This window comes from Apiospora aurea, assembly GCF_038362705.1.
Source record: "Apiospora aurea strain CBS 24483 chromosome Unknown utg000003l_segment0_segment0, whole genome shotgun sequence".
NCBI lineage: Eukaryota > Fungi > Ascomycota > Sordariomycetes > Amphisphaeriales > Apiosporaceae > Apiospora > Apiospora aurea.
In genome coordinates, this window is record NW_027117390.1 from 525399 (window position 1) to 548524 (window position 23126).

A 23126-nucleotide genomic window follows, 5' to 3' on the forward strand; every position below is an offset into this window, starting at 1 on the left:
CATATAGTGAAAGCATAAATCCGCCCCATTAGCTTAAGGACGTCTTGGCAAAGGAGGCTCGAATTGGGCCGAATAGGGTCTGTGACTTTTCTAAAGTGGCCAGATTGATGACTTCGCACCCAGAAGCTCTACTAACTCCCCCGTTTGAGTTCCCACGTCAGCATCTAGGGAGAATGCCACGCCAAACTCAATTCCCAGGCTCTCAAATGACAGCTAGATTGATTGCATTAGTCCAACCCATATTCGGTCCTTCACATTTTGCAGCCCAAGAGGTCATAGAAGTGAACTTTGGAATGAATCTTTGATTCAATATCATATAATAACAGAAGTTAGCTACCTAAAATGTGATATTCCCCAACCGTAAACACCGGACATAATACATGACAGTTTTGTATGCGACAGCAACGAAAACAATGATGACATGGTCTAGTAAGCCACTTGGACGCTCAGACCATCCAGCTCACGATCAAAGTTGCGGTGCTGCGAGATCTCGTAGAAGAACTTCTGCACGAAGCTAGCGCCCTCCTTGGCGATGGTGACCGCCTCGCCAAGACCCTCGGGGCTGACATTGGCCATGGTGACCACACCATACGACGCCTGGGCGGTGCTGTCCTGCGAGATGGTGATGCCGGGGAGAGCGAAGGCGAGCTTGAGCAGCGCCGTCGCCTCGCCGGTGCCACCAATCGTCTTGAGATGGCCGAACGCCTCGCGCACCCAGTGAATGGCACGGCCGCTCTTGGACAGGGTGTTAATGGACTCCGCACCACCAGGCACGAAGACGGCATCGAACATGGTGGATCGCATGCCCTCGAGATGGTGGTCGGGGACGACGCCACTGCCAGCCTTCTTGTCGGAGCCAGCGGGGTAGATCTCACTCCGGCGGGGAGCGATGGTGAAAGGCAGGGCACCGGCGGCAGTGATAGCCGCCTTGACCCCGTTGTAGGCAATCTCGTCATAACCATCGGCAATGATAATGGCGATACGTCGGCTCTCGATGGTAGGCTTCTTGGGCGCGAACTCGGTCTGGCTAAGGCCCTTGGCCTTCTTGCCATGGTTGGGCCTCGACTCCTTCTGGGGGACGGGACCGCCGACCATGGTGGCCACCTCCTGGGCCAAGTCGATATCGATATCAGCGAGGCGAAGGGACATGCGCTCGTACACGATGGGGTCGTCGCAATGGTCGAGCTCGAACGAGAAAGCGGCGATCATATGAGCACGCTCCGGAGGCGACATGCTGTTGAGGAAAAGCTGGGCTTGGTTGAAGTGCTCCTTGAACTTGGGGCTGCGTGCACGTTGCTTGATGCCCTCGACTTTCTGAGGGTAGTCGACATAGGCACCCTCGGAGTGAGAGGCCGGGGGCTGGATATCGAAGCGGTTGGGCCAGTAGTTCACAGATCCCTTGGTGATCTTGTGGCGTCCCTGTCCATCGCGGTTGAAGTTCATGACAGGGCATACAGGACGGTTGATTGGGAGCTCCTCCCAGTTAATACCGAGACGAGACAGTTGAGTGTCCTGGTAAGAGAAGCTGCGGCCTTGGAGGAGGGGATCATCGGAGTGTCCGATACCAGGGATCATGTGTGAAGTGCAGAATGCAACCTGCTCGGTTTGTGTGAAGTACTCATCGATGTTGCGGTTGAGCTCTAACTCGCCGATGTTTCGGATGGGTACGAGCTCCTCGGGCCAGACCTTGGTGGCATCGAGGATATCGAACTCAAACTTGTGCTCATCAGCCTCCGGGATGACCTGGATGCCGAAGTCCCACTTGGGGTAGGCCTTGTTGTCAATGGCCTCCATCAGGTCCTTGCGATGGAAGTCCGGATCTTGGCCGGCAATCTTCAGCGCCTCATCCCAGACGAGGGAGTGAACACCGAGATGAGGGGTGAAGTGGAACTTGACGAAGTGGCGTTCGCCCGCCTTGTTGATCAGAGTGAAGGTGTTGACACCGAAGCCCTGCATCATGCGGAAAGACCGAGGGATGGTTCGGTCAGACATAGCCCACATTTGCATGTGCGTGGACTCGGTGTGCAGGTTGGCAAAGTCCCAGAAGTTGTTGTGGGCGGTCTGCGCTTGGGGGACGCCATTGTGAGGCTCGGGCTTGACGGAGTGGACGAAGTCGGGGAACTTCATGGCCTCCTGGATGAAGAAGACGGGGATGTTGTTGCCGACAATGTCCCAGTTGCCCTCCTCGGTGTAGAACTTGACGGCGAAACCGCGCACATCGCGGACGGTGTCTGCGGAACCACTGCTGCCGGCCACGGTAGAGAATCGCAGGAAGACAGGGGTCTCGCGCGACGTGTCGGTCAGGACGTTGGCGAAGGTAACGTCTTCAGCGCTCTCTTTCAGGCGGAAAGTACCAAAAGCACCAGCACCACGGGCGTGAACTACACGCTCGGGAATGCGCTCATGGTCGAAGCGGTGGATCTGGTGAGGGTTGTCAGTAACGAGACCAGCATGAAAAAGCCATTGACTTTAGGGAAGGAATTATTCACCTTTTCGCGGCCAGGTACGTCCTCAACCAGATGAGGGCCGGTGTGGTCGTTGCTCACAACCTTTAACCAGTCGTCTGTGTTGCTCTGCTTGACACCGAAGTCGGTGGTGATGCGCGAGTCCTTGGTGGGCTCTTGGATGTCGGGCTGCATCTGGGCAGCCTTTGCGTCTTGTACGCCCATGGCGGTCTTGGCCTTGTTGAAAGTGTCTGATACAATGCTGGATGCCATGTGAACGTGATATCGAGGCGTGGGAGGCTCGACTTTTGCACGGTACTGGTTTCTTGTTTTAGATCAGTTGATTTTGATTGGATTGGATTAGAACTAGAACAACATGGGACCAGGTACACGGCTAGGAAACAGATGACCAGGCAGCTGGTTTATGTATGCATCGAGCCGCAGCGGTTTTCCATCACGATCGCTGTTGCCAGCCATTTCGCGGTTGACTCCATTGTAACGCATCGATGATGTCAGAGAAACGGCATGGAGGTTATGGCCGGCATTTGCAAGAGGGTCGGCGGAGCTGTGGGCAAAGGCGAGAAAGGCTGGCAGGCTGGAGCGGCCCAGCTTGGCATTTACTGGGGACAATTGGCCGCAGAGCGTGGTATTGTGCCTTCTTTGCGCGTAGAAACGACTCTGGTAGGTATGTGGTAGGCAAATCTTTGTTGGGCGATGATGCGGACATTTTCAGATCGCATGTCTTGATTAGATCTCGAAGGCCGATGATTGGCCGCGGCGGAGCAAACGTTCCATTTACGTTGGCCAAACCCCGTCGAACCAGCTGTGGCCTGTCTGCCTGCCTGTACATAGGCATAAACTCCCCCGCCGAGTGGACTGGCCATGTCTGGCTGCCAATGGCAAAGAGGTTGTTTGGCATTCTGGGCCTCAGGCATAGAGACAGTGATACTTCCTGCGTACATATTCCGATCTTCTTGGCAGGCTAACCGATCCGATTGCCGACAATCTTGAGATGGCATTTCAGAAACAGGGTGCCGGGGGAGAAACATCCCTCCAAACCAGTCACGCAGAGCTGTCGCCAACGCGTCTCGTTGCGATCTGGCGGGGTTGTCTTTCGCCCCGCCTAAGATCCCGAGAGTACTGCGACACAAGGACACACCCACCGGCCCTGTTACCAGTCGTCGGATGCCTGTCTATCATCGGCTGAGCAGCAAGCAGATACTTGCTAAACTATCCATCTATGTATCTCTACGAGGGCAGACTGGAGCTCCAAAAATGTGATACTTGCCATGTCACTACCTATGGTTATGTACAGTCTACATACACGTATGAACTATGAATCCGGGGTGGGACATGATCAACCTCCATACCGGCACAAGTACCACTCCTTGCCACGTGTGTGTATATGAAGCAATTACAAATCGATGATTCTTTCTTCGCACGCGGGCGACCCACTCCGCAGCCAGGCCGCACCCTATGGTCGCGGATTTGTCTGTGCGAAATACATCTATCAAACGAGGTGCCTTATGTAGGTAGAAACCGCGTCTTGTTGCGCGTCTGGAAGCTTTTACGGCGTGAGGAGATGAAACCGCCGGGAACAAATATTTCCTGAGCATCACGGGAACGTTTGGTAAGCATCCGAAAACTCAAATACGTAGTAGGAACGGGAGGCGAACAACAAGATAGAGTTATGCAATCATTAGTGTGTCGTAAAAACCATAAACACCGTGCTATGCATGCTTTGTATCAATAATCCGAGACAAGGAGCTCGGCCACAACCGCTCGTAGACGGCGGGACGCAACGTTATATAGATAGATAGGCATCGGAATCCTGCGAGCGGCAGCCACCCAACTCAGAGACCCAGCATGCGCCGGACGCCGTCTCTGACCTTTTGCTCGTACTCGGCCCTGCGGTCGCGCCACATCTTGGCGGCTTCCACGTTGGCGGGGCTCTCGTCGTTGGGCTCGGCCAGCATGCTCATAACGCTGATCAAGATCTTCTCGACGGACTGGATGGGGCTCCAGCGCTCCGACGCGTGCTCGTAGTGGTTCGGGTCGTCGCCAGGAGGGTGCAGAATGGAGATGCAGACGAGGCCGCTGGGGTAGACTATAGCACACCATATGTCAGTCAAGTCATTACTGAGGGAGGGAGAAGAGGTAAGGGAAGAGAGGCAGAGGGCAACGCTGGGGCATCGCATAGCATACATACCGTTGGGGTGGAAAATCTCGCCGAGGAACTTCATTGTCGGCGGTGCCAGCGGGTAGTCCTTGGGGAACTTGAGCTCGGCGGGGAAGATGCCGCCTTCGAAGGGGGTACCCTCAGGCCCCTGAATCAGAGCCTCCCATTGCAAGAGGTCGTCTTCGCTCACGGGGCCGGCGGTGATGCCATCGGGGGGTTATTTGTCAGAGCGCGGTACTCCTGAAGAAGTCGGCGATGCGCTGTGGATGCCATGCTGCTGGCGTGGATTGCGGGATGCTTGGGACCTAGGCAAGGTCGGCTGGGCAGCTAGGAGGTTCAATTGCGACGCGATATGGTGAACCGCGGACACCGCTGGCGCCGGCCTCGTACGCTCTACGACAGACGGCAAATGCTTATCGATTAGATAAAGATCCGATAACACTACGTGCTGGTCGGGCATGGTTTTGGGATCTGGTCGTATTCGGAGGAATTGTTTGCCTTGCTTGCTGCAGTGAAAGGATTACCTAGGTTACTGAGGGAAATGCCAAACTCAACCTCCAGAGAGATTCAGTGGCAGGCTGGTTTCATCAAAGTATGAAGATCCGGGCAAATTCGGCAGATATGAGCAACATCTACGTCACATCCATCACGGTCGATCGCTTACAAAAGATCTGGAGCGTCTCCGTTCAGTAGGCACATACGTACGTGTAGGCAATGGTTTTCCTCGAATTCGGAGCCATGCCGACTTGAAAATACATATGTAGTTCAGCTGTAAATGAATCTATACATGATCTGAACCATTCGCGTCCCAAGAGTACCTAGGTTAACCTAATTAAGTTGTAGTCTTGATCGTTCCCTAAGCCGCCTGCCCGCTTACCCTGAAGTGGGAATCCTAGTCTGCCCCGGCCTTGGCGAATTGGCGACCAAGCTCCAACAGAGCTCCTCCAACCCACCCAAAATTTCCAACTTACAACCAGGCAACAATCAATCAATCGCCAACAGAAAGCCATGCCACCGCGATTGGCATTGCAGCCTGCAAAGGCCGCAAAAGAGGGCGCCAGCCTGCTCAGCCGGTCCGCAGGCCCCGACAGCCAGGCCGTCTGTTTCTTCTGTTCCCTTTCCCGCAACGCCGCCCGACCTGCCGCCGCATCCTCCCCCACGCGACACCCGAGGCGGAAGCCTCTCAACAATACCACTGCGCGCCGCCTCCAGTCCACAGCCACGGCAGCTGCCGTCGCACCGCAGACTCATGTCTCTCCTTCTGCTGCGAGCGCTGCCCCGGAATTGGACCCTCGAAAAGAACTAGAACATGTGCTGCTCGATCTACAGAAGTATGCCGCCAACTACGTCAACCTCTCCAGGCTGCAACTGGCCATTTCCGGCTTGCGCCAGCAGCCCGGCCACGAGTCGATACGAGTAGCGATCCTGGGCTTGACAAACGGGACGGACGCCGGCAAGACGGCGAAACATCTCCTGAAGCTGCTCCTGGCGGATCCGTTGAAGACAGAAGAAGAGTGGGAGCAAGAGATTGACCAGCACAACCTGGCCCAGCCGATGATTATTCGGGTGGGAGCCGAAGAACACCAGGAGCTCGGCACCATGTCCATGACCAGGGGCAGCCTGCTCCACGAGGTCAATGTCTCCTCTATAGCGCTGAACGGGCACAAGCTGGAGCTGCTCCTCATGGAGACGAACCCGTACACTGCGGTGCAGGACGAGGGCCTGGGCGCTTTTGAGGACGCCGTCCTGGTGCCCACCGTGGACATCCCCACCTCCAACACGGGCCGGTACACCCCGATCACCACGCCCGTACACAAGGCGCTCCTGGTCGCCAATGGCCTCCTGGGCGCGGGCTCGGTCACGACACTCCCGCTGCTAGAAAGCGAGAGCGTCATTGCCGCCGCGGTCAATCTGCCAGACTACAAGCCGGCGGATGCTTCGGCGCTCCCCTTCACGGTGGTGGATGTGGGGACCGCGGGGGCCGGCCTCCGCCTGATCCGCAAGGACATCGGCAACGCGATGGAGTACGAGCACAAGTGGTACGAGAGCAACGTGCCGAAGCTCGTGGAGTGGCTCAAACAGGATGTGGTTTCCACCGCCGAAGGAGACACCGCCACCAAGCCCCCCCGTGCGCCGGCTCATCGCATCCCTGCTGCAAAACGCCTCCGCCTCCATACAGCGCGAGGAGGCGAGACAGCTCTCCTCTACGCTGTCGTCGTCATCATCATTTGCTGCTTCGAAGCCCAGTACCTCCCACCTCCAGCGGGGTCTTTCCCAGTGGGCCGAGACGGCGCACACCGAGCTGCAAGAGCAGCTGGACCTCGCGTTCACTAGTCAACGTTGGCGGAAACTCAGCTGGTGGAAGCTGTTCTGGCGCGTCGACGACGTGGGTATGCTCACCACCGACATCCTCAGCCAGCGCTTCCTACCCGGCGCCGAGCGCAACGCCATCTTCCTCGCCGGTCGCATCGAAGAGGCGGGCGTCCCCACCAGCACCTTCCCCGTCACTTACACCAGTCCAGCTTCCTCTCCGTCATCGACATCTTCGTCAATACCGTCTGAAGTACAACAGCCGAAGCCGTCTCCTCTGGTCAACAACACCACCAAAACAGCAGGCCCCAACATCGCCCGCTGGCCGACCAGCATCCCCACCGCGCGTTCCTACCTCCAGAACGAGACCATCCCGGCCCTGCAAGCGCTGGCCCAGAAGCTCGTCCTGCAGACCTTGAGCACCTCGGGCCTCACCACCTCGCTCGGCGCCCTCGCTTACGTCGGCACCCTGACGACGGGCCTGTACGAGGCCGGCGCCGTCGCGGCCCTGGGCATCGTCTGGAGCATGCGCCGCATGCAGCAGCGCTGGGAGGCCGCGCGCGCCTACTGGGAGGGCGAGGTGCGCGAGGAGGGCCGCAAGGCCGTCCGCGGCGTCGAGGTCTCGGTCGCGCACGTGCTGGACCGCGACGCGGCGGCGCGCGGGGGCGATAGCATCAATAGTTCGGCTTCGCGCGAGGCGGAGGCGGAGTTGGCGAGGGCGCGGGAGGTGGTGGATCGGGCTACGCTGGCGCTTGAGAAGCTGAAGTGAAGAGAATATAAATAGTTGTTGAAAAAGAGGAGAAGAGAACACCACTCAGACCAATGCCTGATTGAGCCGCACACTTGACGCTGCGAGATGGAAAGCATGGAGGCAAAACGCCCCTGTATCACATATGTACGATATCGTATTAGTCTGTTGACGAGAAGAACCCCCCCCGTGTAGAACACAGTTATGATCTCTACAGAAGCCTTCACTTGGCCGTATGTTTTTGGGACTGTCTGCGTTCCACGACACTGATATGGACTTGTATTTGTCATAGCTTGTTATCATGGGGCCCATTCATACTCAACATCCGGGCAGGATAGCATGGCACGTCTCCGTGTTCAGTTTGGAGGCACGTATCTGATGACGTAGGTACTCGTTCTTGGTCAATAGTTTCTACCACACACAACGCGCTTCGCAAACTATAACGAGTAAATACCGACGTACCGTTAAGCAAGACGAGGAGCTCGTGTCAATCAACCAGTGACTTTCTACGTTGAGGGTGAGTTTGAATACACGAGTTTCTGCTAAGCATTACGATGGGCATCCCACGAACGAGTAGGATGAATAATACGAGGGAGGGATGTGTATGCAACCAAAACACAACTACCAAAGCCCGATTACCAAACCCCAACGGCACCCTAAACCGGACTAAACGCCATCCCAATGAACCGTGTTCCCTTCCCCCTCCATTAACCCCTTATTCCATTTCTTCGACACGTTAGGCAAGCACACCCAATGAAGTGTGTGTCCTTGCCATTTGAAAGCAACACTCGCCAAACTCCCCAGCTACGTGTCCCAAAATGCAGGTGCAGGACATCGAAACGTCTCGCTCCCCATAACCCACAACTCCATAACCTCTTGCGCTTTAATACCAATCGTCGCCCCAGTCTCCTCCTGAGTAGTCTACCGTGACAGCTGCCGCCGCCGCCCAACCATCGCCATGACCAGCAGTTTCGCTCGCGTCCAAAGTTTCGGTGCTGTACAAAATCGAGACGTCATCTGCGGCCGTGTACATGGTTTGCATCTGAACGTCTACATTGAATGCTGCCGAGCTATTGTAATCCGTCGCTACCACGTTGTAATCTGTTGTGGTAGTGCTGTAGTCAGTCGCGGCCATGTTGTTGCTGATGCCGTGCACATCCATCGATGTGGTTGACATAGTCGAACTGTCGTTGTAAGTAGTTGATGAATCAAATTGCGCGTATTGCGCATTGTTCACATTGTTCTCGATGTTGATGTTCGTGATGTTAACCTCGGTGCCGGTGGCGGGTACCGCCGCAGTTGGCGGCTGGGTAAAATACGAACCAGATGCCGCCGAGTTGTTCTCAATAATGATCTGGTTGTTCTCTACCACTGTTGGCTGTTGCGAGTATGCGGCCATTGATGGGCCTGTTCCGGCGTTGGCGTTGCTCTCGCTGTTCAGTGTGAAATTCTGGTTGATGGTCTGCTGCTGGTTCATGATGGTTTGTTCCGGTGGTGGAATGTACTGTGGCTGCTGGCCGGCAAAGTATTGGCCTTGCGTTTGTGGTGGTGACTGGTTGACCATGTACTGCCCTTGTTGTCCCTGAGAGGGTGGTGGGCTCATCATGGGCGCTTGAGCGGGCGGGCGCTGTTGCATCTGCATCGGCAGACCATGCATAGAGGGGTTCTGGACCGCATACGGTCGGCCGGGTGCCTGTCCGCCACCTGACTGGAAGTTTGAGACTGGCTGTTGGACTGGCTGCATGTTGGGACGCGGACCGGGTAGCCCCTGGCTCTGTGCAGGCGCAGTCTGCGCATGCACGTGAGGCGGCCGCTGTGGGCGCGGGGGCTGCTGTCCTTGCTGCTGTCCTTGCTGCTGAGCTTGTGAGGTGTTGTAAATCTGGGATGCAGCCATCGCACCAGCGACGCCGTCGCCTCCCATGGACTCCGCCATCAAGGCACCCCCAATAACGGCGGTCGTCTGCTGGAAGGCCGGGCTTTTCCACATCTTCTTTGCCCACTTCTTCATATCTTGGCCAATGTTGCTTAGAGATGCCGCGGGATTTGCATTGGACGGGCTCTGAGTCGGATAGGGTACCTGGGCTTGTTGACTCTGCGAGGCATTCACTGGCGAGTGGATGCTTTGATGCCCTGCGGTCGGAAGTGTATGGCTGTGGCTTGGTTGTTGAGCATGCAATGGCTGCGTGCTATGCGGCGAGTGCGTTGCTTGTCCTTGTGGGGAATGTGTATGTGCGTTCCATTGGCTCTGGATGTTGCCCGGTTGCGAGAGGTTCGCTGGTGCAGGTTGCTGTTGTGGTTGCGGTTGCGGGTGCTGCGCTTGATGTTGTTGCTGTTGAACAGGATGCTGCGTGGGCATCTGTGACGTTGCTTGTCCCACATGACTGGATCCTGGAAGCTGCTGAGGTTTCGGAGGCACCAAGTTGGGGATACCCGACAAAGGAGTGGCGGGAGGTATTTGAGTGCCGTGCGGTGGCTTATGCATCATTTGTTGTATTGGCGAATAATGGCTGGATGGACCGCTGGGTCCTAATGGAATACCACTACCGGGACCATGCGGTTTGCCACCCACTTGATGATTGCCAGGAGGTCGATGCACGGTGTTTGGATGTTGAGGCGAGAAGGACGCTTGCGGGGCAGTGTGTGCATGACTGAAGGGAGGCTTTGTTGGAGCACCAGTATGTTGATATTGCGTTGGCGTTTGCCCAGGGATCACCGGGGAACTTTGCGCCGAGCCCAGAATGGACTGGAAGGAGCTGAAACCTGAAGCAGACGTTGGTGTTGGTGCTTGGTAGAGGGAAGCAACCGAGGCTGCCGGGGATGACACTTGGCTTTGGACCACAGATGCCGGTGTTGTCATGGGCGACGGCCATTGCGAGTATTGCGAGATTGCCGAGGTAGGTCGTGTCGACAGTTTGTTTGGCATCCCCATAACTGGCTGCTGGACAGGAGATGGGCCTTGCCCCTGGGGAATTGCGCCATTAGGATTACACATGACAGCTGGCTTCTGAGGACTGTAAGGAGGTCGCTGGACCTGTTGCACCAAACCGCTTTGCGGCGGCTTCTCCTGATGTGATACTGGTGGCCGTTCCGTGTTCATTGTCGACGAATGGGGCGTGTGTACCTGCTGCGGTTTGGGTTGTGACGGAGGCTTGGACGGAGGCTTGCAATGCTGAGTTCCTTGAACCGTACCCTGACCTTGAGGTGCCGTTGAATGGAAGGATACAGAGCCTTGAACTTGACTTCCGGGCCCATCTCCTTGTGTATGAAGAGGAACATTGGACCCCGTCATTGTCTGGTACTGGGCTCCCGTATCCGATTCATCAGATCCTGAATTCGCAGGTTTATGGGGTCGAGGCGCGGGGCTGGAGATTGAATAAGCTGCAGTAGGGCGTGGTAACGGCCCATTGCCGATGGTATCTTCGTTGCTGGTAGCAGGGTCTCCCTCATGATTGTTCTGGGATGATTGATTCGGCTTTACTGCACTCCCACTCGCCGAACTTAACAAGTCCGAGGCCTGGCTCGTTGCTGATGTTTGTGGTCCATCAGTGGTAGCAACCGGTTTCGGAGGCTTCAAAGGTGCAGGTTGCGTATCACCATTGACTGTTTCATTGGCATGAGAAGATGGGGAGGAGGGCTGGGGTTGGCTGGATGCCGCATCGCTACTATTGGTCTGACTAGGAGACTGCTGAGTAGTCGCATGCTCTGAAGAGTTCCCATGTTCATGTGTAGCTTGAGCTTGCTGGGTATGCTCCGGGGCAGCCTGCGTTGGGCTAGTGTCGATTGAGACGGCCGGATCCGATGATAACTCGGCAGGTCGCTCTGTGGCCGCTAGTTCTTGAGCCTCCACAGTCTGGGGTTCCTCTGACTCTAATGGATCCTTTCCCGGTTTGATCTCATGGAAGACGTAAAAGCCCGGTCCGAGCCCAGACGCCTTAGAGGGGGCGACGGAAGACTGAGACGGCAGTTGGTCTGGCATAGTGTTGACTCGGTGGAGATGGGGCCGGTCGTCATCGTCGTAGTCCGGGAAGTCGGGCATCCGAAGTGGCTCTCCACTATCATGATGCTCATGTGTTGATGTATGGTGCAACTCACCCGACTTCGGTGGTGGGGGTGAATGTGCGGCTGGCTTGAGACCTGGAGCGGCAGTAAGGTTTCCCGAGACAGTTGATGCATGAGGGCGACTCTGGCGAGATTTCGCAGGTTTGAGCACCGAAGGGCAGTGGGTCAGATCCGCGTCCCTCAAGGGAATTATATCGTGTTTCGAGCCGGGTGGGACACTCTCATTTTGACTTTGGCTCAACGGGCTTTCGGAGCGAGTTGCGGGTCGAAGGGCCGTTGGAATAGGGGAGTGCCGGATCCCGGGTGTGGAGTAAGGCCTTTCACGAGAAGAACTCCTTGGGCCCGTCGTTGGTGTCAGTACTGTCGGGTGTCTGTTGATCGCCGGCGTTGGTACTTTTGCTGGAAAGGAATACCTCCGTTGATCCAGGTTGCCAAGTTCACGATTCTGGAATTCCATCAACGAACTTCCCGAAGGCACCAAAGAAGATCGTTTAGGTTGCACGGACTCTTCTGCACCAGGTTTGACCCCTGGTTTCCATGCTTGGAAGGGTGCGTTTTCTGGGGAAGATGCTGTGGTCGAGATATGCTGCGTGGTCATCGAACTCTTTACCGACGAAGCGCTTGGTGATTGGCCAGAGGGGTGGTCCTTATCCTCCAATGGCCTAAAGGAGAAAGACGCAGACACTAGCGGATATGCACCTGTTGGCTGTACGGGAGCCGGTGGCGAGGAATGGTAATTGGCATTGGCGCTTGTTGGACTTTTCTCTGCGGGTGGACAATCTGGGCCTTCTGACGACAGTTCAGCTAAAGCAGTCCCGATGGACGATTGTGATGCATCAAGCTCAATTGGTGCTAACTCGTCAGCACATTTCTGGGTATCTTGACTCGCCAGCTCTGCAATGAACTGGGGTGGAGCTATGCATGCTGAAATTGTAGACCCAGGGCCAGAGGTATCGTTCAATCCGCCCGAAGGTTGGGATGCCAGTGGCAGTGGGTCATGGCCGGCTTGTGTCGTATTTGAAGACCCATGGTTTCCCGCTGACGTATTCTCCATCACTGTCGGTGTATTTGCATGCTCTTCTTCGGAGGATGTAAGCGTGTCGGCATAACCCCCGGGTCCCAAATACATAAACCCTTCGGGATCGAAATAACCGGTTGCGCCGATTTCATCGATCTCGGCCGGCGGCTTCTTTTTACGCTGGCTTGAGTTGGATACGGCGCCACTCGGTGTTCCGTTCTGGGTATCCCGTCGCTTTGTTTGCATTTCGCTGGCCAGGCGTTCCTCTGGTTCCATGTCGAAGGATCCAAACCCCAATCCGACATACTCAGGGAACTCATCGCCGGGCTTCGGAAAATGGTACTGTACGAGGCCCGTAGCCTTGTATCGGTAGAGCCATCGTGTGCCATCGTAATCCCACTCCCAGCCTTCGGGGAGGGCCGACATCACGTCTACCCGGATAGTCGAAAGGGGAATCAATGGAGTTGGCTGCCTTCACTTTGACGTGCGGGGGCCGACAGTCCGGCCTCGGTCAAGCGTTGTGACACGGGAGGCAAGCGCGGCGCTATTCAGGGCCCGGCAGAGGGACCGCGGAGGAATGGAGATCGCACCAACACTGCTGTCGCGTGTTGAGACTTGGAACAGACGAGGGAATTGTGTATGCGAAATCGCTCAAGAAACCCCGGATGGCAGTCGTCGGATCAATTAGCTTGGAGACCACCCCTTCACGAGCGAGCCGCAAATGAGAAGCGCAGTGAGCGATGCCGCTAAGAAAGCCACAGAACACCGTCGGAAAGCATGGAGCTTAAGCACATGCAATCATCCATAGCAGACGTTTGGTGAGGAGTGACGACGAAAGGGAAAGGGTCGAGAGGGGCCCGGCTTTGGTTGGAGCTCTTGGTACCTATTGCTTTACGGTCGCTGGCTCGGATTGCGCCTTGCGGCTGGCATCTCCCCAGCCAGAAAAGGGCACCCAGTCAACCAGCGAGCCCTTGTTATTCCTTTTCCCACTGTTCCAGCAGACGGGAACGTTCGGGCTAGCCTGTCGCGACCGACACGCCTTTGATTTGCGCGAAGCCTCTTTGGATGTGTTCAGCTGCCGGTGGCTTGCAGGAGCTGAACTTTAGGGCCAAATAGATATTGCCCCATGTTCGCGAGAAGCATTCGGCATACTGCCCAGGCGACCAGGGCAGACGCTTCGGAATTGGTGTGCATCCGTAATCCAAGATCCCGAACGGTTCCCATTCGATTCGATGTTGTCGCCAAGCAAGAGTTGCAGAAAGAAGTTCGACGTTGGAAACTTGGGATCAGGGGTGGGTTGGGGCGGCCGCATGCGGGCAGACACTCTCCGTGGTTTTGTTGGTCTGTGCATGGCGCGAAACTGGCCGGCTAGAATGTTGTCCAGAATGTTGTCCCCAAACTGCCCCAAGTAACCTTAAGTACCACAGGACTCCACAGGGTACCTACAGGTGGTGATTATGACGCTTCATTCAACGTGGGCAGGGCCTGTTCAAAACAGAGCAAATGGTTTTGTCGCTTGTCCGCGCACCATCATCCATAGGATACTCTCGGAATTTATTGGTAACCCAAGAGAGGTTCTCTGCGCCTAGTGCCTGAAGTCCCTTACTGTTCTTTTGCTTTTTGACTCATACCAGCGCAGACCAGCAGCTGAAGTAAGTACCTTGCGTGCAGGGTCTGCCATGTGCATGTTTACAAGAACTTAGACTCCAACGTCTATCTTCAAGTCGCGAAAAGGAAAAAGTCCCAACAAGATGGTGCGTGCTATGGACAGACCTTTTTGGTTGGTACGCTCGTAGACCGCTTCCATGAGTATCCGAGGCGTCGCGTCTGCGTATCTGGAAGTCATGATGGACCTTTCAATGTCCAGATGCCAATGTCGCGAGAATGGGAGGTGAACAACAAACAAAGCCCACACGGTTCCCATGCCTATGAAGACCATATAAATCGCCTCCTGGCCTCCTCAGGGGCTGGATCGGGGATGTGGCAATAGGTGGTCAAGGTCTATGTGCGTCGTTTGGGAGGCCCGTATGTAAAGCCGAACCAACTATCTGATAATACGGATAACATATAATGTGTTTTGGATGACTACGTCTTCTCCGCAGAGGAGAAGTTGGGGTATTCGTTGCCTTGCCTGGTCTCCCCTTCACTGGACACGAAATATAGTCAAAAGCAAATATAGCCGGACGCATGCATAAATCACGGAGAAACGTTACCTTTTTGGTTCGACACAATACGCTCTTACACTGACGACGGTGGCTCTTCTCCCTTTGGTCTCCTCAATATATGCCAGAATGGTAACCGCCGCGTGCTCCCCTCACTCTCAGTGGTCTGGGGCTCCTTCCCAGCATCCGCGGGGACCGCCGCACCGTTGTTCGCTGTAACGCCGTCACTACCTTGCCACTGGTCGTTGTTGCCCTGAGGGGTACTAGTTGTAGCGCCGCCACCACCACCTTGTCCGTCCGACCCGCCGTTGCTGTTACCCGGTTGCTCTTCTTCGGTCGGCGCACCACCAGTCTCTTGCGAGTTCTTGTCCCGGCGTTCCTTCAAGACCTCTTCCCGGGCCGCCCTCTTCTTCTTGCGTGCGTAGGTGTGGGCCTTGTCGATCTGTTCCTCGCCTCGCCAGCTGTTGTTGGCGTACCAGACCTTGTACACGGAGTAACCGCCCCAGGCTTGCATCGTCATGAGATTGGCGCTGATGCGGTAGTATGCTGCTTTCACAAGTGCTCGCACATACGTATTGAACGCGAGGAAAAGCACGAGAAGAATAGTGGCAGCAGATACCGGTACTGATTAAGGCCGGGAATTAGCAACTACTCACGTAAAGGATTGTAGGGGGGCGGGGGTGAGATTATAAACCAGGGAGGCTTACGTATGTACCTAAGTTCTTCGAATACCGTCAAGCTGTTTTCGGAGCTGAACTCCGAGGCATTCATGCCGAACACGCTGGTCATGAACGACAGAGGGGCGAACACGATAGTCACGACGGTGAACATCATGATGGATCGCCCCTGGGCCACCGTTTCTTCGGTCTGTTGGGTTGCTTGCCATGCTTGAACAACGCTGGCCTGTTGCTGTTTGAGCGCCAAAAGGTCCTTGATCTGAGTCGTGGCCAACAATTAGCATAGTCATATCGCCAAGTGTGGTTCAGGGGAACTAGTCTTACACTGTCCGAGGTGGATTTCGCACTCCGCCTTAGCTCTTCCAGCTCTTCGATCCTTGATGTTACCTTACCACGGAGCTCTTCTGCTTTGGTTTCGAAGCGATCGTAGTCTGCCTCGTTCACAAAGTCACTGGGTTTGCGGCTTCCCTTGTTGTTTGCTCTAGGGTTCGGCCCGGTTCCTTCGGTCTGTTCTTCATTGACAGTATGCAGGGAGATTCTGGGCTTTAGTTGTCCATTTGGATCCATAATATGAATCACTTGGTGGATGAAGCCCCTGAGAATAGTTCTGTGCGTGCGGTTGATATGAATCATGATTTCGAGTTCCTCGATGATGTCTTTGATCTCCCGTTGCAGCTTGCCCTCGGGGTTGATGTCCAGTAGGGAAACGTGCAATTCGGACATCCTAGACTTTCTCTTCTTCGAGCTGTTGGCCTTCCACTGCTCGGTCCACGCCCAGAGTCTGTCAAAGGCAATCGTCTGTTTATTTGTCTTCACATGGTCAGTTACCGATGTAGTCTTGTATTGGATCCGATCAATACTCACCACGTTGCCAATGGCTTCTGAAAAATCATCAATGATCTGGGGTTGACGATCGGGCGTCTTGGTGCGATCAAAGAATGTGTTGGTACATTCATCGAAGATGATGAGGGCAAGATCCCACACAGATCCCATCTGCTGCTCCGGGTGTCGACTTTTGGAAACTTTCTCTAGCCTCATACGAATCGACTTATGCACTCCTGTGACATCATTCTTATTCGTACCGTATATCCGGGGGAAGAATGTCAATATGGTATGTTCATCGAGAACCCATAACCAAAGCTGATCGACCATGATCAGCCTCGAGATTTTCCGGATATTCGCTTGGCATTCTTGGCAAGGACCGTCGTCATCATGCTTGGACATCCAAGATTCCTTCTGCTCCTCATGCTTTGGCCAAACTTGTTGAGATATGTCGAACTGGTGCAGGTTTTCGACGGCTGCTCTGGTCCCACGATAAACGACCTGATCACGATCACGGCTCTGGGTCGTATTGAGGCTCCAATAGTAGGCTTGGTCCTATACTCATCCACGTTAGCCTTTCCACGAAGGCATAAATCATCGTTGACCAGGCGAGGATGAGATGATGTTAAGTTTGACTCACCAATGTTCTTCGTGGGTGGATAGGAGGATCAACGTGTAGGTATTTGTGCAGAAGCTTCTTATCTCGATAGTTGGTGATGCCCTCGTAGAGCCGTGCCGCATCTATCAGGTACTGTCCCAGCCTGTTCTGGTTGTCCTTTTGGTCGCTCGTGCCCTTCGGCTCTCGGAATTTGAGGCGTGCCGCATTCGACAAGTATTGTCCGAACCTGTTTTGGTTCTTCTTTTGGTCATCTTTCTTCACCGGTACTCGTGCTATGACTCGGCGATGTTCGTCAATATCCAACCGGTGCCCCTTGAGATTCAACGCATCAACAAAGGAATCTAGACCCTTGACAGGAGGTTTCGTTTCTCCTTGTAGACTCTCCGATGCGGGTATCTGATCGTGGCTCAGGTTCTTCTTCAATGAGCTTAGAAGATCCATCAAAGATGACTGGGAAGGAGCCTCTTGGTCCGTCACATTTTGGCTGAAACGGACGGGCTTTTTCAGACCCTTCCTGTCGCTGATCGCTTTACCTCTGCTCCTTCTTTTGAATTCGTCAATTTCGGCGTTATGATTGGTGGTCACCGTATCAACGAAACTCGCAAAGGTGTGCCTCTTTCTGTCAGTCTCCCAGTGGAGAAATGGCATCTAAGGGATATCAGCAACTATCAAATATACTCTTGACTTGACCATACTCACAAATAGCACTACATCCTTAGGGCGCGATGCAGTGTCATCATCGGTCGCTTGTACATAATATCAGCAGGTTTCTGTAGGGGAAGGCACCGTACCTACTCAGTGATATGGTCTCGCACAAAGGTCGCATATGACGCGCATGTACAGGAGCTCCTCTATCGCCTTGCTGTTGCCCACGCCAGTACTCTGGTCGTAGCATGGTATGGATCTTGGATTGACGTGCGGCTTTTGACTTTGTCTGATTTCCAGGAGAAGTTGGGATTTCATCGTCCTCGTAGTAAAGTGCAATTGCTCGCTGATGTATGTTCAGTCAATGAAACCCATATGATATATACCATAAATGGAAACATACCTCGGCCCACTACATTCAAGAAACAATTAGCACAGCAGTCTGGTGTGTTTGAAAATCAAGTGACGACCACTCACCGCCATATTGTTTGCTGGAAAATGGAAATATCTGATCTTGTTCGCGGCCGGAGTAGGATCCTTGAGGAGGTTTCCAGCGGGCAGGGACGGCTTATTCCGATGTTCCACAGTAGCCCGTTGGTGATTCTCGTCCGGTTGTTTAATCTCAATCTCGCCCAGAAGATGTCTGATGGGGATGCGTTGATCGGGGAAGCTCCCAGCGATCCTTGTCTTGGTCTCGAGAGCCTTCATCTGCGACGGCTCGAAGTTCGGGTTATCGCTAGGCCTTTCATACTGGATTAGGTAGGCATTGAAGTCTTCATCGGCGTCGTACTCGATTTCGACTGGTTTTGCTGTCGCTGCTTTCTCGTCCCTCTCATTCGCTGTGGGTAAACGCGTTGGGCTTTTCTGTGACCGTGAAACTCGCGTTTCTGATGGCCGCCTCTGGATCCGCCTAGGAAGCTCAAGAGAGCGTGGTGGGAAGGCATGAGTGAAACCGACTTCAAAAGTAGGTTCGCTATTAGTGACCCTTTGAAGATCGCTACGCACTTCTTCCAAAAACTTGAGATCTGGGCTGGTGTCGTGCCTTTTCCGTCCGCTCCAGTCGTTCACTAATCCTTTTCCAATCCCTTCTTTATACTCTTCGGAACCCACCCAAGATTGACGACTTTTCTCAAGGCACTCAACTAGATGCCTCTCACTGGGTTCTTTCGAAATTGCTCTTCGTATCCTTTCGACACGCTCAAGCTCTTTGATAATCTTGTTCAGAACTCGAAGCCGGTTATCGGCAGTGGCCTGTTGAGAAGATCCCTCATGTGTACCCCAACGTGGATTGGATTCTTTAAAGTAGCAGCCACGGTCATTGAACTCGGTGGTTCCGAAAAAGTCAGCCAAGTCGTCTTCCACCTCTGTCGAAGTCAAGCCTCTGAGAGTAGCCATGACGCGGGCGGAGCAGCTGGCTCAATAGCGTGGCTCTTGTAGTTGGAGTCATATACCATCGCTGGATGCGAGAGATTGAAACCGCAGGGGAGGAGGAGTGGAGGCTGGCTAGTCATCCATATATAACCATCCATGTCCAGCAGAATCACCTGTTGGAAGCATGGCCGTTGTTCACCATCAGGTTCTCAGCCGCCTGCCACAGGCTGGGCTAACCCCAGATGCGTAACAATACACCATCCACCCTCTCGGGGCTTTCTGGCGAGTAACAAATCAAACGGCATCCCGTCGGTCTGCCCGCAGGTCCAGCTGCTTGGGACAAGGTGTGTAGTAGCTTACTTCAACCCTGGCAAGGTGTGGTAGGAATACCTCACACCGTGGGATTGTGCACCTATGGGAACGCGGAAAAATGCAATGATCCCATGCTTTCTTCAGCCGCACCAGGAAAGGAGGGTGCCATTGTCTTACATGGTAATTTCCAACCCCGTTGGGGGCCAAGAGCCTCGTCTGACGTTGTTTCGCTCTGTAGTGGACGGTCGCCGGCTGAATCCTCGAACGCTGCTCCTGTTAACATCAGTCCAATGCGAGATGTTAAATTGGCCGCCATAAGGACGGACACTCCGGTGAAGACAGTGGTAGCGATGGATTTTGTCACGTAAGGGTTTGTGTCCAGGGTAAACGTGAAGCTGGGGGGTCGCTAAAAGCAACGCCATGTTTCTACGTGTAAGGCTGGGAAAGCGGCATCGAGGTACCGGCCTGCGTACTTCTTACGCACCATACTCTAGTTCGGCGACCGCAAAACACTCTGGTGCAATGGTAGGATCGAAATGGACAAGCTGGTAAGAGTGTTAATCTCAGTCAAAAGTTTCAATGCCCGTATTGCACTTGTAAATAGATGTGGCATTTCGCATCTCGGTTCCTCCTCTACCATTGCCTCTTTTATCGTTCCATGCCTCATAGGTGGGCAGGTGGGCTTCTTGGCTTCCTCACAAGCCGAGAGCCCCTAAAGTTGACTGCCGCACCCCACTATTAGTGCCAGTTTCCCCTGCCTTCTGATGCCACCCCATAATAATCGCGCAGCAACCATCATCCTGCTCTCAACGAAGCTCAGGGATCTCGTCGTAGATCGTCTCCTTCTCCCCGACCAGCATGCTGTAAGCGGTAGCGGCGTACTCGCGGGCCCTGTTCGCAAGCTCCGGCGAGGTCGTCTTGTACACGCGAAAGAGCGTCAAAAATGCGGGGACCACGTAATCGACCACCACCCCCCACGATGCGACCACGAGCTGGCCCGTGCCTCCGTCAGAGTCCGAGTCCGAGGTGACGTTGCCAGCCTTGTTCTTCGAACCACCACCACCACCGCCATTGCTTGCCTTCGGCAGGGTCGCCATGATGACAAACCCCAATGCTTCGAAGCCCTTGATCGTCACTTTGACAGCCTCGTCCCTCTTGCCTCGGTTCAGCAGATGAGCCCCGAGTCCGAAATAGGGGTCCCAAAGCTCGAGGCGCGGTGTGATCTGGACCGAGGAGGGCAACACGCTGTCTGAGCCGGTAGCGGTCGAGATGGCTCTCACGGGTGTCGCGTAAGTGGCCTCGACCTTCTCCAGGACAGCCAGGGCGCGCTTGGCGTCGATTGCTCTTGGGTCAGTCGAAGGTCGCATGATGTACTTCAGCTGGGCCAGCAGTGCCTTGCGCCGCTTCAATGTGTCGTCCGACGTCGCCTTCTTCGCGAGGCAGAGCGCGCAGTCGCACTGGAAGCCCCAGTTCCGGAGACTCTTTTGGGTCTCGCCAAAGGAGGTCAAGGGCTCGGCCTGCTTATAGCTGAAGAACAGCTCGGTGTCCGCCGGGATGTCCCGCGTCGCGCGTATGATCTGCATGTCGCCGATGAAGCTGCGGCGGCAATTTCCGACACAAGAATGGTTCAGGTAAGAGGCCTGGATCCAGATGCCGCAGGTCGTGGTCGAAGGGGTCTTACCCTCGGGTACCAGCGCCGTGGCTCTGAAGCTGGAACGGCTGGTTCTGGGGGTGCCAAAGGCATTGGCAAGGATGGTCTTGGCCACGAGGAATCTAGAGTTGCGCCCGCGTCAGTGTCTCCTGTTTTCACGTCTTCAATCGCACGAGGTGCTCAACACTTACGAATCAACGACGGGTCTGTCATCAACCTCGTCAGCATAGACAGCTTGGTATGCCCCGTGATGCAGGTCGAGAAACGCTTTCGAGGAGTTAGGGTTCTGGGCTAGCTTCTGCACGACCTGTGAAATCAGACCGGCTTGGCCACCAACGGCCCAACTTCTTGTTTCCATATCCATCAGTATTGTGGTCTTGCGATTGCCCTCTGGGTGATCATCCCCAGCATAGCAGTATTCGAAGGCTTTCTCGCACATAAGCAAGTCGCCTGCTGCGACCGCAGTGGTCGTGAACAAGCCGCGGCCGCGACCAGGGGATGGTCGTACTTCCACAGGGCCTGTGAAAGTCGCGCAGTCGATGATGGGGATTCCGGCCTGAGCCTCCTTGTACATGCGGCGGAACGGATACAGGCCCTTGAGCTGTTCGCGTAACCGGGCTTGGGCGCGATCGAGCTCGACCTTCGCGGCCTGGTTGTCCGGGAACTCCGTCGCCAAAACGACGAGCTTCTGCATGCAATCCCGGTATCTCTCCATTCTGTAAAGCGCTCTGGCTTCTCGGAATAACGCCTTCTCGGACTCGTTTGGCTTTTCGTCTTGAACGCCCTTCATGGCATCGGATAATGCATCTTCGAATCGACCAAGGTTGAGATTGGCGAGTGACCGGTTGAGATGCGCTAGTCTCGCTTCTTCGAGCGTTGCTGCAGAGCTGACAGCGGTCGAGTAGCTTGAACAGTAGGTTGTTAGTTTCATTTATCTGATGTCCCGCGTTTGAAAAAAGAAAAAAGAAAAAGTATTGAAGCTTACAGCCTCTGTGCCTCGGCCCAATTGTTGTTCTGGACAGCTTTGTTTCCTCGCATCCGAGCTTCTAGGCTCTCGTTCGGGGCCGCAATTTGTTGTCGTCGCCATTTCGCCGGCACATGCTCATCATCGGGAGCCAACCAGATGATGTCGTTGACGTGATCGACTCTGAGGCTGTAGGTGCCATCCGTCGTGCCCTTGAAGAATGGTTCCTTCAAGACGCAGACGCGGTCCTTGTACAAGATGTGCTCAGTAGGAACTACCGACACCTCAGGCACGTGATACAGTTGAAGCAGAACCGCGGTGCCTTCTTGGTCCTCGACTATAGCCATCGCCGCATTCATCCTGTCCGGAGGCGTCAAGACCCGGAGCAGCGTCTTCATGCCGCGGTGGTGTGTCTCAAGCTTCATCTCGGATATCATCGCCGGCTTCCAGGTCGCGCAGCGAACGAGTGCAAGGCGGGTAGGGTGCCGGAACTTGAGTCGTGGACAGGTGCTGCTCGCTGCTCATGGCTGGTCGCTGCATGCTGCTTATCTGCAACTTCCACAGGAAAGATGCGATCAACTGCTGGGCAGGTGGGTGATCTGTCACTGACTCCCCCTTCCGGCTTGCTGAGCGTTCTGCGGCTGCGAACAGCTGTTTGAAGTGCCCAGTATATGGGGTGTCGTCAGTCATCTGTTTGATATCCATGTTGTTGATCGAAGAAGCACGCAACAGTAGTGTCGATTATGTTGTTGTATTACGGTAGGTTAACACAAGTTGCAAGTTCAAAATGTTTTGCAATGGAGAATGGGGTGGCAGGCACGTAGATTAGGTCTGTTTGCAAGTTTATGTTATTCTTCAGACAGCCAGCAACCTCGCGGTACACGAACCTTGTAGGAGGTAAAGAGAGTACTGTCGAGCTAGGATTCCGTTTGCTCAGACGGGACAAGTGATGGCCTGGATGGGCTTAGGTCTCTGCTAAATCAGTTACAACATGGAATATTGACATTCGTTTACTGTTGGATGCCCGATGACATCGATAAGCAGCGAGTCTGGCAATGCCTGATCAACTCTTGCAAACAAGGCTGGGGACTTGACGTGTTGCTGCGGGAGGCCGACCAGGCATCTTTCAATCGCCGTTTGATTCG

General features: G+C 54.8%; 6 protein-coding genes across 6 annotated transcripts; 1 reads left to right on the forward strand and 5 right to left on the reverse strand.

Annotated features, from left to right (window-relative positions):
- Positions 1-426: 426 nt before the first annotated feature.
- On the reverse strand, positions 427-2717 carry PG986_004002 (catalase A; the record flags this gene model as incomplete). The annotated part of the gene is made up of 2 exons (XM_066840224.1): positions 427-2421; positions 2490-2717. The coding sequence occupies 2 exons, from the start codon at positions 2715-2717 to the stop codon at positions 427-429; spliced, it is 2223 nt and encodes a 740-aa protein (XP_066702851.1).
- Positions 2718-4297: 1580 nt separating this feature from the next.
- Positions 4298-5363, reverse strand: PG986_004003 (uncharacterized protein; the record flags this gene model as incomplete). The annotated part of the gene is made up of 3 exons (XM_066840225.1): positions 4298-4551; positions 4654-4808; positions 5329-5363. The coding sequence occupies 3 exons, from the start codon at positions 5361-5363 to the stop codon at positions 4298-4300; spliced, it is 444 nt and encodes a 147-aa protein (XP_066702852.1).
- A 268-nt stretch (positions 5364-5631) lies between these two features.
- On the forward strand, positions 5632-7702 carry PG986_004004 (uncharacterized protein; the record flags this gene model as incomplete). The annotated part of the gene is made up of 2 exons (XM_066840226.1): positions 5632-6840; positions 6887-7702. 2 exons carry the CDS (start codon positions 5632-5634, stop codon positions 7700-7702), a joined length of 2025 nt encoding a protein of 674 aa, XP_066702853.1.
- Positions 7703-8564: 862 nt separating this feature from the next.
- On the reverse strand, positions 8565-13184 carry PG986_004005 (uncharacterized protein; the record flags this gene model as incomplete). The annotated part of the gene is made up of 1 exon (XM_066840227.1): positions 8565-13184. One exon carries the CDS (start codon positions 13182-13184, stop codon positions 8565-8567), a length of 4620 nt encoding a protein of 1539 aa, XP_066702854.1.
- A 1893-nt stretch (positions 13185-15077) lies between these two features.
- Positions 15078-19078, reverse strand: PG986_004006 (Magnesium transport protein CorA- transmembrane region; the record flags this gene model as incomplete). Its single annotated transcript, XM_066840228.1, has 8 exons — positions 15078-15544; positions 15628-15856; positions 15913-16974; positions 17060-17686; positions 17738-17784; positions 17834-18029; positions 18087-18095; positions 18161-19078. Coding segments are annotated over 8 exons (3555 nt in total), but the record flags the coding sequence as incomplete, so codon positions are not given.
- A 1094-nt stretch (positions 19079-20172) lies between these two features.
- PG986_004007 (uncharacterized protein) lies at positions 20173-22406 on the reverse strand (the record flags this gene model as incomplete). The annotated part of the gene is made up of 3 exons (XM_066840229.1): positions 20173-21139; positions 21209-21922; positions 22003-22406. The coding sequence occupies 3 exons, from the start codon at positions 22404-22406 to the stop codon at positions 20173-20175; spliced, it is 2085 nt and encodes a 694-aa protein (XP_066702856.1).
- Between the last annotated feature and the right edge of the window lie 720 nt (positions 22407-23126).